At 35.8% G+C, this 15,691-nt stretch overlaps 1 protein-coding gene across 1 annotated transcript; it reads left to right on the top strand.

Annotated features, from left to right (window-relative positions):
- The first annotated feature begins 2,561 nt into the window (after nucleotides 1-2,561).
- Nucleotides 2,562-13,987, top strand: LOC137731061 (cycloartenol synthase 2). The gene is made up of 19 exons (XM_068470132.1): nucleotides 2,562-2,702; nucleotides 2,848-3,056; nucleotides 5,507-5,692; nucleotides 5,902-5,991; nucleotides 6,148-6,342; nucleotides 6,476-6,560; nucleotides 7,081-7,247; nucleotides 7,742-7,930; nucleotides 8,549-8,662; nucleotides 9,093-9,215; nucleotides 9,316-9,438; nucleotides 9,512-9,610; nucleotides 10,739-10,795; nucleotides 11,342-11,388; nucleotides 11,492-11,635; nucleotides 11,767-11,944; nucleotides 12,624-12,704; nucleotides 13,273-13,356; nucleotides 13,719-13,987. Exons 2-19 carry the CDS (start codon nucleotides 2,859-2,861, stop codon nucleotides 13,830-13,832), a joined length of 2,274 nt encoding a protein of 757 aa, XP_068326233.1. The 5' UTR covers nucleotides 2,562-2,702; nucleotides 2,848-2,858; the 3' UTR covers nucleotides 13,833-13,987.
- The last annotated feature ends 1,704 nt before the right edge of the window (nucleotides 13,988-15,691 follow it).

Genomic DNA, 15,691 nt, shown 5'->3' with positions numbered 1-15,691 from the left:
AGTTCCTACACAATAAAAATAAGTAACAAATAAATAATTATAATGAAAATAAGTAACAAATAAATAATACAAACCATAAATAATAAATTATGTAGGTAACAAATAAATAATACAAATAATAAATAATAAATAACAAATAAATAATACAAACAATAAATAATAAATTATGACGGTAACAAATAAATAATACAAATAATAAATAATAAATAACAAATAAATAATACAAACAATAAATAATAAATTTTGACGGTAACAAATAAATAATACAAACAATAAATAATAAATTTTGACGGTAACAAATAAATAATACACACAATAAATAATAAATTTTTTACGTAACAATTAAATAATACAAACAATAAATAATAAATTATGTAGGTAACAAATAAATAATACAAACAAATAATTATAATGTAAATTTGGGTATCAAATAAATAATATATTGTTACCTGATCCGAGTAATTTTCCCCACTTCGAATATTACTACTAGCTTGTGCCAAGGAGTCTCTCCACGTACTAAACGATTGGCTAAGTTGTCACATCTCGGCCCGGGGTGGATCACTTCCCGGGCCCGCTCCACCACCGTAGCACGATATTGTCCGCTTTGGGCTTACCATTCCCTCACGGTTTTGTTTTTGGGAACTCACGAGCAACTTCCCAGTGGGTCACCCATCATGGGATTGCTCTAGCCCCCTTCTCGCTTAACTTCGGAGTTCTTACGGAACCCGAAGCCAGTGAGCTCCCAAAAGGCCTCGTGCTAGGTAGATATGGGAATATACACTTAAGGATCACTCCCCTGGGTGATGTGGGATGTCACATAAGTAATTTCCAACGACTGGACATCGATTCTTTGGTTCTTTTCCCATCAATTTTCTCAAGAAAATTGGTATGAATAAGACTCCACATTTCTCGCAACTGCATCTCATTACCCGTAAGCGAACTATGAGTAACTTCAACCCAGCTAGTACACAACGCAACATCTTCAATAAGCGACCAATTCGTACCTGCACCAGTGGTCATTTTGTTGAAAAAAAAGGATTCAAACTTTGAGACAAAGAAAGGAATGTGATTGAAAGTAGTTGAGAAAATATGAAATTGTTGTGTAAGGTAGATGATAATGAGAAGGTATTTATAGAAAAGTAAAAACAATTTTTTTCACAATTTTTTTTCAGATTTTTCAGATTTTTTTTTGAATTTTTTTGAATTTTTTACAAATTTTTTTAAATTTTTATTCAATTAATTAATCTCTGCCATTGGATATAAAAAAATTTGAATTCCAACACTCCAGATTGTGTCACGTGTCACAACGGTAACTTTTCAGATTTTTAAAACTATTTTTTCTTTTATTTTTTTATTTATAAAGCATTTTAATATCCACCGTTGATCTAAGATCGAACGGTGGATATTAAATCTGACTTAATTTTTTTTTTTTTACCGTTGAGATCGAACGGTCCACATTAAGTGACCGTTAAGATCTAACGCACCGTGGGAAGCCACGTGGCTTCCCAACGGTAACTGACACTTTCTTTTTTTTCTGATTTTTGTGTCGGCGACGCGCCCCCACGCGCGGGTGGGGTGCACGCGCCTGACACAAAAAAATAAATTATTGCGCTGACGCCACCCTGGCGTCAGCCTGACGTCACGCCCACCTCGGGCTCTCGGGCTGGCAATCCCTCACGGGCCCGGAGCTCGGGCCTCCCCCTTCCATCGGGCTCCCCCACGCTGGAGCGACGCCACCGGCCCTCGGGCCATTGTTTTGGACCCCTTCCCCCGAGCAAAACCCAACGCTGGGATTGCTCTAAGTGCTGGTCATTATAAGAATGTAGGGGTGTGCTATCAATGTATTCTTTTTTATTTCTTATACACTTTTTGTTAATTTTTATTTTTTGATCTATTTTAATTCAATCGATCCGACGACCTCAAATTAAAAGGGTATGTACCTAAACCCTCTAAAAAGTAAAAAGGATGTATGGATAACAAACTCTATAACTTAAATGACACATGTACATTGTCATCGTGTCGTCTTATTTTATGTCAATATACAATCATAAAAAATGATACACACACATTTTTATTATGTCTCACACACTCTTATCTAATAATGACCGTTATTTTTATTTGGTTTATTCAATTTAATAATGAAAAACAAAGGAAATGAGTAAGCAATTAAAAAAAATTGTAAAAATCATTTCAAAACATCCGTATAAATAAACGTCTTCTCTGCATAAGATTGTATCATTAACACAAAAAATCACAACATTTATCTCCTCCTAAACCCACCTACATCACATTCTGGAAGGATTCTCCATAACCATTAATCCTAATTATTTATTGAGTTTATCCATAACCATTCATCTTAAATTGATTTTTTTTTTTTTTTTTTTTGTAAAATTCATCTTAAATTGTTTATTAAGAAGTCGTCAATTTTAAAAAATTTATCTCTGGTGGCTTCTAATTTATCATGATTTTATATTGTTTTGAAATGCAGCCAAAAATAATCACGGTGTATTTGTCTGTCACACTCTGTGTCCCACTCTGGAATTGTGAATCCAAATTGCCACATGACTCCTTCAACTTCCTTCTTCCAAACGTCCACTAAGTAAGTAGGGGGAGAGAGAGAGAGCGGTTTGTTTGTACGTGTTAATTGAATTGGACGAGCTCTGCAACTTTTCTCTACATTTCACTGAGAAAATCGCAATCTGGTAAAGCTTAAGCATTTGCTTTACGGATCTCAAATATCCCAAAAAAGCAAACGACTTTTCGAAATTTTGCATAATTTCTCTAAGTTTTTGCTGTTTCGGGCATTTGGGTTTTTTTTTTTTTTTTTTTTTTTCGGGAACCAAACAGAAAACAGGAAAATGTGGAAGCTCAAGATTGCGGAGGGAGGGAGTCCATGGCTGCGCACACTCAACAACCATGTGGGCAGGCAAGTCTGGGAGTTCGATCCCAAGCTCGGTACCCCTGAAGAGCTCCTCGAGATTGAGAGAGCTCGCGAGAACTACCACAACAATCGGTTCGCTAAGAAGCACAGCTCCGATTTGCTCATGCGCATTCAGGTAATTCTTTGCTCTGTTTGTTTTCTCCGATTGATTGCGTTGTTGGTTTGATGAAAACGAAAGCTCTGCTGCTTTTTTCGAGAGTGGTTGCTTCGATTTTTCGCAAATATAGTTGTTTCTTGAAGGCTTGATTGTGGATGTATGGATTTTATATTGTTTGTTGTGATATTATATGTTAGGGAGTTAGAGTTGAAGTTGACAAGGAAAAAGAACTTGGATTAGTTAATAATGGATTGCGTGGTGGACTGAATTGTGAGATTGTGGTGGAGAAAGGGAAATTCTTGAGTGTTTTTTTGAAGTTGGTGTGGTTGGAAAGCTAATTGGTTGTGGGTTTGTTTGCGTCACGGTACTTTTGTTTTGATCTGATAGGTGATAAGAGATGTTAGGCCTGGTTTGGTACTGATGTGATTCTGAAAAAAGCTGGTATCAAAAAAAGTTGGGAGCTGTTTTTGTGTTTGGTAAACATTCAGCTTCAGCTTTTTTTCACAGTTTTGGGTGAAAAAAAAGCCAAAAACAAGAAGCTGCAAAACCCAACTTTGAAAAACTGCCTTTTTTCACATCTGTTTTACATAAAAGTTTACTAAACACTATAATACTGTTTTTTTTTTTCAAAAGCACTTTTACAAAAAAGTTTACCAAACACTCTGCTGCTTTATTTCACAGCTGCTTATTCTCACAGCACAGCAGAAACAGTTTTTTTTCAAAGCACAGCAATATCAAACCAGCCCTTAATCTCGTGGTTGCGGCGAACACTCTTGAGACTTTGAGTCTTCCAGAAGAGTTCCTAAAGTGGTTGTCTGTCTTGGATGAGTTTTGTAAACTGAGTGGTGAGTGGAGATTTGCCTATTATTAAGGGAGTTTTAACAATAAGCTCACGGTACTGTTCACTTTAATGAAAAATCATATTTTTACACTAAAAAGTCAATCCGGTACTATTCACTTTGCCCTTTATTTTGCCCTTATCATTAAAACTCAAAGTTTTCAAGCCCTTTTCATTAGTTTTCCTTATTATTAATCTTTGACAATCTAATTGCTTCAGAAAAAGTCACAAAGTCTTAAGAGTCAACAATAGCAAAATTGTGCATAAACAATTATGATAATGTTAGTTTAATCGTTGATTTCCGCTTTTTATAGATGGTTTTCAACCTGCTCTCTACTGTTAACATCGTAATTGTTATGCTGTTAGGATGCAGCTGACTCCTTTAGCAACTATTTTGTTTTTGAGATATTTATTAATATCAAGCCACCACGTCAAATTAGTCCCATTTTGTTTGTAATTTCATTTGAAAAAACTTCTGAAGTACTTTGAGCTAGGCTTTTCTGAAATTCAAATTCTACCAACAGGAACAAGTGCAAGCCAGTGTGTAACTAGATGTGGTCAACTCTAAAACTACCACTTTTTATCCATTCTGAAACTGGTTATAATGTAAAGTTTGAATCACTAAATTGAACTAAATAGCAGTAAGCACCCTGCAAAAAATTATCTACTTGTAGTCAATGATAAATCTTGTACACCTTATACCTTATACCTTTCATCTTTTTTATTTTTAAATGCGAAGGGCATATTGTGTAATGGCCCCTTTCATAAGCACTTTTGCTGAAGTGCTTTTGTTAGAAACACAACAAATCATTTTTCCTTGAAAATAACTTGGAAGTGCTTCCTGAAGAAGCACATGTTGGGTGTTTTTCCAGAAATCAGTTTTAAATATGTTTTGCCAAACGTTACCAAAAGTACTTCTGGTTATCTAAAAACATTGCCTGAGCTCTAAGATAACTTATTAGAAGCATAGTGCTTTCCATTAAATAGGTGGAATAATTGAACATAAACTGGTTCTTTCTGTACAATATACTGCTATAGGTGGTATTGTTGTGACTTGAGTTCTAAGGTTAGTGAATATGCAATCATAAGCCTTCACCTTTGCATTTCCATAAAGAACATTTTAGTGTTGGTTTAAAGAAATTTATCTTTTGTGGGTTACATCGAAAGAGTTATTAAGTTTGAACAACAGAAGACTCCTCTAAACAGGTTTCCCTTTGACCTCTTGTCCAATATTATTGCAAATGCTTTTAAGTTTTCTAATATAAAATAGATTTAAATGTCTCCTATATAAGATAAAATCTAAAATTTCCTATCCTTCCGTAGTTAGAATAGTGGTCAAGATTTTACAACTGGCTGCTTAACTCATCCAGAAAATAAAGCTGCCTCCTTGTTTACTTTTTTGTGTAAATCATCAGAGATTTATATCATCTTTTCTTGAGAAAAAAACATATTGAGAGAGCTTCATGGGAGACTATTCATATGACAGATTCATTTTTTATTTTGCTCTGCCCTGAGGGGAATGGTGAATGAGATTGTTAATGCTCAAACATTTGTATATAAAGTTATTTTTATATAATGTCTAATTGCCATCACTCATTATAACCATTTATCTTTTCTCACAAAAATATAGTTTTCCAAGGAGAACCCAGGCCGTGCTGTTTTACCCCAGGTCAAAGTAAAAGACACTGCAGATGTGACTGAAGAGGCAGTGACAAATACATTAAGAAGGGGTATAAGTTACCATTCAACACTTCAAGCCCATGATGGACATTGGCCCGGGGACTATGGAGGTCCTATGTTTCTACTTCCTGGCCTGGTAAGTGCTGATGCTGCTAGTGGCAAAATCTTCTGTTGCAGAAAATATTCCAGGTCATCCCAAAATGGAGTGGGTTGTATTTTAGATCAATTTCTTAGCCTTCAGGAACATAAAAGTACACTGGAGGCCACTAAAATTTTTGATTTTTTCTTTCACGATAAATGTAATCATTGTCATTCTTGACATTTTTTTTCCCATCAAATGATCAGGTGATTACTTTGTCTATCACTGGGGCATTAAATGCAGTTTTATCAGATGAGCATAAGAAGGAGATCTGTCGATACCTTTACAATCATCAGGCAAGGATCAGTTTAGATTTTAAATTTGGGGCACATGCACCTTTTCACTGGTACCTTATGATTAGCTAAACTTTTGGTTGTTTATCAGAAATCTCGTATTGTAGAGTTTCTGCACGTGGGACCAAAATTTGTTAATTTAGAGATGTTTAATTGCAGAACAAAGATGGTGGGTGGGGATTGCACATTGAGGGCCCGAGTACTATGTTTGGTAGTGTCTTGACTTATGTTACTTTAAGGTTGCTTGGTGAAGGAGCTAAAGATGGACAAGGAGCCATGGAGAGTGGACGTAGATGGATTCTGGACCATGGTGGTGCTACTGCAATTACGTCATGGGGGAAAATGTGGTTATCAGTTCAGAACTTAACCTTCATCTTGTTGGAACAACTGACCTTCGCATCTTTTACTAGTGTGTGCTGGAAAGAATTCTATATGTACCCAATCTAGCGCAATATTTAATCATTGTAGCTTTGGTGGATGGTAATAGGTACTTGGAGCATTTGAATGGTCTGGCAACAATCCCCTGCCCCCTGAGATATGGCTTCTTCCATACATGCTCCCTATCCATCCAGGTTCTTGCCTTTTATTCATTCTACGTGGATGAGTGTTTTTCCTGTATGTATTTGTGTCTGTGTTTGTGAAGAATAATTGATTGCTTCTTACAAGAGGGGGAAACAAGCATTTTCTGCAATTTCTCTAACGTGGCTGATGGAGACATGACCTCATAACTTGTGATGCACTATCAATTAAGGCAATCAACACAGCTTAGATGGTCATATTAGTTCAATAGCATACAGTTTATGCTTAACTCTGAGCCTTTTTTTTTACATCGGCATCAATTTTGAAGTGATCAACCTCTGGTTCTGCTGGGCCTTCTTCACTTCTCAAAGTTTAGTTTAAATATTGCGTTCTTTGTCCTACTATTGAGATTTCAAATGCTACCATTCTCGACTAGTGTGGTTATTGTTTAATCAAATTGAAGTTCCAGCTGTAAAATTTCAAATAAAGATTTCTTGCGGCATGCATGAATAATTGTTTTGACCGTCTTAGTAAATACCATAACAGAGAAATGGTTTGCACATTACTCTGCAGGAAGGATGTGGTGTCACTGCCGGATGGTCTATCTGCCAATGTCTTACCTTTATGGGAAGAGGTTTGTCGGCCCAATCACACCAACAGTTTTGTCTTTGAGGAAAGAACTTTTTAATGTCCCCTACCATGAAATAGATTGGAATGAGGCACGCAACCAGTGTGCAAAGGTTGGTCAAACTAATTATGTCATCAAATCAGTGCTAAAATCTTATGTGTAACAAATTTGACTGCTAATATCTACTTCCTTGATAGCTTTACTATAGTTGTGTATATTCTTTTCATATTTCTACCTATTACTATGTATCACTGTGTTTCTATTAAAATAATGATCCATTCAAGAGCAAAGTTCAGTTAATGTGTTCCAAACATCTTAGTGGATTGCAGTCAGCAGTTGCAGATTGCATGTTTATATTGTTATATCAATTGGTATACGGAACTGTCTGTCTGTACTTTGACATTGATCCTAATTTTTCTCACAAGAAAATTCATTTATTTCTTATTACAAAAATAAAGGAATGCATCTAAATACCTTGTGGATATAGTCAGCAGATTGCAATATTTATTTTGTTCCATCAGTAGGAATATGGTCAATTATTCGTGTATCCATTCTCATTGATCTCATTTTTGCTTACTAGAAACTTAATTTCTTTGATTTTTGCAGGAAGATTTGTACTACCCACACCCCCTCGTACAGGATATACTTTGGTCCTCTCTTCATATGGCTGTTGAGCCAATCTTGCTGCGTTGGCCTGGGAAGAAGTTGAGAGAAAAGGCTCTTCGCACTGCAATTGAGCACATACATTATGAAGATGAGAATACTCGTTATATTTGCATTGGACCTGTGAATAAGGTACATATCCCAGTGGTTTGGTGCTGTACAGACTTGTTTTTAAACTTTGTCTGTTAAGGGGACCAAACATAATGTTTTAGTGCTGCCACTTATACTACATTTGGAAGAGGTGATGGAGAGTAAGAAAGGAGGAAAAGGATAGTAGACATGGGATGATGATAGAAAGAGAGATGGATTTAAATATTTCCTTCTCTTGTTGGGTTGAAAGGAAGGAGAGAGGAAGAATAGTTTAATATAAAAGATTACATTTAGTCCTTTATTTGGTTTCAGTTAATTATGTATGGTTTTGGTGGGTCTGGAGGCTCTTCCTCCACCGAATTGTCCTTTTTTCTCACCTATCTTTCCATCCCCCTTTTCCCTCACACTCTTCGGCCTGCCAAACTTGGTGTTGGTTATGATGATAATGCTGTTATTAAAATTTTTAAGTCGAGAATGGTTTATTAGTTAGGTTCTTAAATGCTTTACTGATCTTTAATAAATCTGGTCCTTTGTCTGGATGACTGTTTTAACTGTTCATTAGTTTGTCATTTTGGTCTTTTTATTGAAGTTCAAGTTCCTTCCAATCCTTTTGCATATTACTATATGTCAATTAGAGTTTGAGGTTGTTGCGGATTGCAGGTTTTAAATATGCTTTGCTGTTGGGCAGAAGATCCGAATTCAGAGGCTTTCAAGTTACATATTCCAAGAATCTATGATTACCTATGGATTGCTGAAGATGGCATGAAAATGCAGGTCTGTATACTACCATCTTACCTTCAACTATTTTTAACTATTCTTCCATATTTCTGGAACGTACCCATCCATTGACACTTTACAGCTGTTTAGGATGCTTATCATAAACTTGCTACATAATTGATCTTTCTAATTGTATTCAGTAGTCATCAATAATGTGATAATGTTAAATTTTTTTTTTTTTCTACAAAAATACGCATGATGATCATATACAATACAATTGCCAGGAAGTTGAGCATCTTTTTGAAGTTTTAATAGCCTCAAAATGTGATTTATTCATTATCCAGATATTGCATTGAGTTCCTTCTTACCGAGACAAAAAGTCTGAAATTTTTAATAAACTCAGTTATGCTGACTTTGTTTTACAGCAATTATTGAAACAGCATTTTTTGATGAGTTTTCTGCCGAGTAACCTGAGAATTTACTGCAGGGGTATAATGGAAGCCAGGCGTGGGACACTTCTTTTTCTGTTCAAGCAATTATCGCAACCAACCTTATAGAAGAATTTGGTTCAATTCTAAGAAAGGGACATCAATACATAAAAGATTCACAGGTGGTGACCTTGTGCATCCAAGTTCATGTTTGCTTCTTAATACTGTTACACTTTAATGGGCCCGCCATATCCATGATTGACTGTTTTATTTTCTCTCAAGGTTTTAGAAGATTGTCCCGGTGATCTTGACTATTGGTATCGCCACATTTCAAAGGGTGCTTGGCCTTTCTCAACTGGTGATCATGGATGGCCCATCTCAGACTGCACTGCTGAAGGATTGAAAGTGAGTGTTGGTCAGTTGAACACACTGTATCTGCTTACTCATTGTTCACTATTTCAAAGTCTTTCTTTTTCAGGCTGTTCTATCATTGTCCAAAATTCCATCAGAAATTGTTGGTGAACCACTAGATACAAAGCGGCTTTATGATGCTGTCAATGTCATACTCTCATTACAGGTTAGCTCAGGCCATGATAGTCTGAACTCTGAAGTAGATAAGTGTAGTAATTTTCTACCACCCATGGCATCTCTAAAGCTACTTATTAATGCACTCAATGATGACTTTAGAAGTGGGACATATGCAGCTTGCATACCAGTATGACTCTGTTATAAAGTTCTATTATGTATAAGATGATTACAATTCTTGAACAAGAACCTTTTCAAACTTCGCAATAATCAATTTTGTTAAGATTTTCTAGAATTTTTGGCTATTGCAGTTGTATTTCCATTTCGCTTTTATAATAAATTCCTTTCTTGAAGATCATAAACATTAACAACGATAAAAGAAGGGTAACTTACATCAGTCCTCCACTAAGGTTAACTTATAATACAAGATATCTATTCTCAATTCATTAAGCTTTCTATCTGAGGCTCCACTCCCGTTTCAATGCTAGATTTGTCCATCTCTAGATTCTATACCTCATAAATTTATCAATAATGTCAAGATAATCATCATCAGCATCCACAGCAGCAGAAGCAGCGGGATTTTGTAGTACCTATTTAAAATCAGTATCCTAACTTGCACCTACCTAGAACCTTACCTGAATTTTTCCAACTCTTAATTACAAAATTCTAGAGGGTGAAGGATGAAACCACAAATGAATCTGGTTACCCTTAAAATTCCGATGTGGAGGGTGAGTTGCAATGAGCTATGCGAGTTCCATTCTCTTGGTCACCTGGTGGCCAAGAATTCATGGTCACCCACCCTTGGATTTGATACCAAAAGTTGAGATTAAAACATTAAAAGTACATCCATTTATTCTCCTCCCATGATATCGAATTCATGGGTGAGTAACCATGCATTTCTTGGTCACCTAGTGACCAGGAGAACATTTATGTGTGTGACAATGCCTTCTCTATTTTGACCTATTATTACATCAAAATGTGAACTGTGCTAATTGATCATGAAGCTCACTTCTCCCCCCATACGTATATTTTCCACGAATACTCATCGTTGCTTTTTTCTGTGCTTTCCCCATATGCATATTCCCTATGAACAATCATCATTGCTTTTTTTCTGTAATAACTGATTTATGATCTGAAAGTTTTTAATCGCTGATAGCCATTTATTATAATGTGATTGCAGAATGGTGACGGTGGCTTTGCAACATATGAGCTCACAAGATCATACGGTTGGTTGGAGGTAGTCTCATTTTAATGACTCCCAATTATCTTTCACTTCTCATCATTTTATTTTGGTGGGTTCTGCTCAAATTTGTGTGGCATGTGTTCAGTAATATGACTGCCATAATAACTCCTCCCTCACTAAGTGTTAGAATCTGTATAGCGACTGAAAAGGAACATGCACATTTGTATTTTGTGCTCATTTCCATCTTAACATAATCTGGAAAGATAGGGAAAACATGTTTTTCTTCGTTTTGTGATTGCATATTATCAAACCCCTTACACAGGTTCTGTTGTTTATAAACTAGTGAACATTACTCCATGAACAATGGAAAATGTACAAGAAAAATTTACCATCGATGTGGTTTATGCTCTCAACATTTTCTTTTAGGAAAAATTATAATTTGTTCTCTGTTAAATATTACTTGAAACTTGGAAAAAGTCACTGTTGTATGTCATGAGTCATGACTCATAAAATGGTTTAAGTTGAAGCCTTTGCTTTTCACCATTACCCCCTGAGATAATGGAGAACTAACCTAATCCACTGTATCTTTTCTTTTCCCAGTTGATCAACCCTGCTGAAACCTTCGGTGACATTGTAATTGATTATCCGTAAGATACCAGCACCTTGAACTGCATCCGTTTATATCTTCTTTTCTGTTTTTCTCCAGTTTACTTAGTTTAACAATTAAGTACTTATGACATGTCTCTGTAGGTATGTTGAATGTACCTCAGCTTCTATTCAAGCTCTGGTATCATTTAAGAAATTATATCCTAGTCATCGGCGAGAAGAAATAGAAAGCTGTATCAAAAGAGCTGTTGAGTTTATTGAAAAGATACAAGCATCTGATGGTTCATGGTTAGCCCCATGTCTCTATCTCTATAAGCTCTGTTTAGCTGCTTTCTTATTCTCTGATCTAGTAGTTCCAAGATCTTGTTCAATCAATCAATGTGCATGCTTTTTATGTTATTTCCAAAATCGCTGAACAGGTATGGTTCTTGGGGGGTTTGCTTCACTTATGGTACATGGTTTGGCGTAAAAGGGTTGGTGGCTGCTGGAAAAAATTACAACAATAGTTCCAGCATCCGGAAAGCTTGTGATTTTCTGCTATCAAAACAACTTGCTTCTGGTGGCTGGTCAGAGAGTTATCTATCATGTCAAAACAAGGTAAGTTCATTGATTTTACATCATTCTTATTTTTCAAATATTTTCTATAAATTATTAAGTTCATCAATCCTGAATTACAAGCTCTGTTGGATGCCTCATTTTAGCTCCTAATCCCTTTAAATTGATTATTTTTTAATTAATCAGTGTTAGGAATTATTCTGTTTGGTGTGCTTGTTTGCTAGGGTTTAGGCCAAATACTGTCTGATTTGCTAGTTGTTTCCGATAAAAGCATTAACAATACATATGTTTGTAGTGTCTCTGTGTATTAAAATCCTGAATCTAAATGAAGCTTTTATTTTCCTTCTCATCAATTTATGGTTTTGTAGCCATGAAAACTGAATCAGCGTGTTGGCTCCTTTGCCTGTTCTTTTGGTAAAACTTTTATCATTAATTTAAAAGAGAACAGGTTAGCAAGGTTTGAATATTTCTAACATTTGTTTTTGAAAGTGCATATAGTTTGATTACCCAAAAAAAAAAGCATATCTTTTTACAATGTATTCATAATGTTTGTGATAACACGTTCATTTGTCAACAAAGAGACTCTCGAAGAGATTGTAACTTTGATAGTAATGGGATGCGTCTTGTATGAGGTGGCAATATTAAATTGGTTGTCGGTATAATTTTGGTATGTTTTATGTGGTTCTTGTCATCTAATGTTTTTATTGCTTTTCCTCTACAGGTGTACACAAATCTTGAGGGTGATAGGTCTCATGTGGTCAATACTGGATGGGCCATGTTGGCTCTTATTGATGCTGGCCAGGTATGCATATAGTTTTACCAAATACTTTCATGTACATTGGTAGGTTGTTTTCAACTTATTCTGGTGTTGCAACCTTTGGTTTAAGTTGTCTATTCTTTTGGATGAGAACAAATAATTTCGTCAGAATTTACCAACATCGACACCACTAAAATGAACCAGAAATGCATCAAGCACACAAACAAAGCCTCTACTGTTGAAACTCACAGTGTGCTACCAGCACTTCATCAGACCACATCAGACCACATAAGCCCCCTTAGTTCCGAGTTCTAACTATTTGAGTCCAATACATCCATGCTTTAATCCCGTGTTAAGAAAATAAGTGTGTCTAAACGAGTCAATTCATTAGACACTGAATACCATGGAACACAAAATCTGGCCATATCCATAGAAATCCTCTGCATTTTTCAGTAACAATTTTAACATTTTTCTCCAACTAAACAATTCTAAAACTGCCAAAGGTCAACTCCATAAAACTTACTCCCTGCTGATTGGGCTTTTCACTGCTTTCCTTGGTGTTATTCATAATGGTTGCACTTTTCTTATTGTGGTGTCTTACTCATTGGAGCAGGCTGAGAGAGACCCAACACCGTTGCACCGTGCAGCTAGATTTTTGATAAATTCTCAAATGGAGAATGGAGATTTTCCTCAAGAGGTACGTCATTGTTTGTTCCAATACTATATACTATTTAAGATGCATAACCTCAGAACAAGTGCTCTAAAGCCACTTCTAATTTGCATTTTCTTGTCTTTTGGATTTCTAGTGAATACTTCCTCGAAAAACAAGATTTTCACTTGTTAGGATATGAACAAATGAAATTAATAAGATAGCTTAACTCTTTAGTGAAGGATTAGCGTATCGGACAAGTGTTTGTGCAGTCTAAGATTAAACCATGTCAAGCCAGAGATGTGAAATGCAACTTAAACCTTAGGACATTAGTAACTCTTTTGCGGAAATGAAGCAACGCTGGCAAATACGTTTTAAGTTTTTTGTTCCCTCGATATTTTCTTTTGCAGGAAATAATGGGTGTCTTCAACCGGAACTGTATGATCACGTATGCTGCATACCGGAATATCTTCCCCATCTGGGCATTGGGTGAATACCGCTGTCGTGTCTTGCAGGCTTCGTGAGCTCACTCTGCCCACTAATTTGTGTGACATTGTACCAATATATTTCAAATCAGTTACTGTTTTTGTCAACTAAGAATCGCGAAGTAACGAGCTGTAGACCGGAACAGAAAACTAAAAATTGAAGAAAAATAAAATTTAGAACAATTCAAGGACAACTTTCCTCTATCCAAATCTCTGTGGAGAACCTATCTGCATATTTAACATAGTAGTATCTTGTATGGTAATTTTCCAGGTCACTTTGCTCAGGGACTTTCCCCTGTCCAAGCTTGTAAGGTTCTAAAAGATGTTAAGCGCTAGTCGGATGGTTGGTTGGGGCCTAGTGCCTAGGCGGCTAGGCAAGGGTCTAGGTGGACTAGACGGATTTAAGTAAATTTATTATATATTATATACATAAGTGTTTATTTATACTTAAAAAAAACACATAATGTATTGGGATACATAAATTGCATAATAAAACCATTTTTCATGCAGAAAACTCTCATCGGTCGCATTTCCAAGGTATGGTTATTGAACATTTGTATTTTTGTTTTGTTTTGTTTGAGATGTGGGCCCCATCTAGAATTTAAGAAGGGGTGGGAAAGCTACGTGGCTGGCGAGTTACGAGGGAGTTTTGAATCCAAGATGTATGTGGAAATCTTACCGACTAGAATATTGGATCACATGTATCCCAAGAGTGCATTTTTGCTTATCACCTTTAAGCGGTGATAATGTTCACCATCCTACTTATTACTATTAGATGAGTTTAAATTTTAAGATTTGTGTTTATCTACTACACAGATTTCAAAAGTTAAAATTATCCAACAATAATAAATATAGTGATGAACATTACCATTACCATTACTTGAAGGCACCATAAAGAATATTTCCCTAGTGCAATTAGGGGCCGTTTGATACGTAGATGGGATGGGATGGGACGGGATAGGACGAGATGGAATAGTGGTTCCATGTGATGTTTGGTATGCACAGGACAGAACGGGAGAGTTGTTCCATTTTGTGTTTGGTAAGCGCAAGACGAAACGAAACCAAAACATTAAAATGACTAACTTACCCTTGTTTCGTCTGTTGTTTGGTACAATGCTTGGGACGAGACGGAACATTTTTTTTTTCTTCTTCTTCTTGCTGCTGCTTATCTATGATATATTTTGTACACTATATTTTTTTTCTTCTTCCTTGTCATGATCATTCCAATTACGTGAGATGGTCATATAATCTATCAAAGAAGCCATAATATTACATATGTAAAACAAAGAAACATATTGTTAGTGGAGCAAACATGATGCAATTAAGTTAATATCTGCCTACAGCTTTTTACAAAGCTAAATTACTTCCTAGTGGAAAAGGTAATCCAGTGAACAATATATATGATCAATTAAAAAGCAAATCCAGTGAACAATATATATGTTCTTTTTTTCACTGTTGTTTTGGGCAATATTGCAACCCTTTGGTTTTCATATGCAGCATCAATAGGCTGAAAGCATGTTATTTATATGTAGCATCGCCGATGCAACATCAGTAAGTGCAGCATCATAACCTGTTCATGTTTAAAGACATATATGCTTATCTATGATATATTTTTTCACAGGAGCACATGGCTGAAGATATGTTATGCCATTTCTTGATTGAAGACATGGTAGAAGAAGCAAAACGAAAAACAATGAATGACTAAAGATTGTATTCCTTGAACAATGAATGAATTACACAAAGAGAGAGAGAGAGAGAGGTGTTTGTTATTTATACAAGTATTCTTTGCTTCACTCATAAGCTACTAACCAACTAACTTCCTTATATCCCTACAAACCCCAACAGACTAACAGCCTTCCTACAATCTCAACAAAGTAACTGCCTTGCTGATGTGTAAC

This window comes from Pyrus communis, chromosome 4, assembly GCF_963583255.1.
Source record: "Pyrus communis chromosome 4, drPyrComm1.1, whole genome shotgun sequence".
Taxonomy (NCBI): domain Eukaryota; kingdom Viridiplantae; phylum Streptophyta; class Magnoliopsida; order Rosales; family Rosaceae; genus Pyrus; species Pyrus communis.
The sequence above is the reverse complement of the archived record's forward strand: the minus strand, read 5'-3'. Positions and strand labels throughout refer to the sequence as shown.

Bases quoted from the DNA above. Each gene is read 5' to 3' on its own strand.
- LOC137731061 (XM_068470132.1), top strand. From the start codon at position 2,859: ATGTGGAAGCTCAAGATTGCGGAGGGAGGGAGTCCATGGCTGCGCACA. The intron at 5,693-5,901 runs GTAAGTGCTGAT...TCAAATGATCAG, and splicing joins TGTTTCTACTTCCTGGCCTG to GTGATTACTTTGTCTATCAC. The intron at 11,945-12,623 runs GTAAGTTCATTG...TTTCCTCTACAG, and splicing joins ATCTATCATGTCAAAACAAG to GTGTACACAAATCTTGAGGG.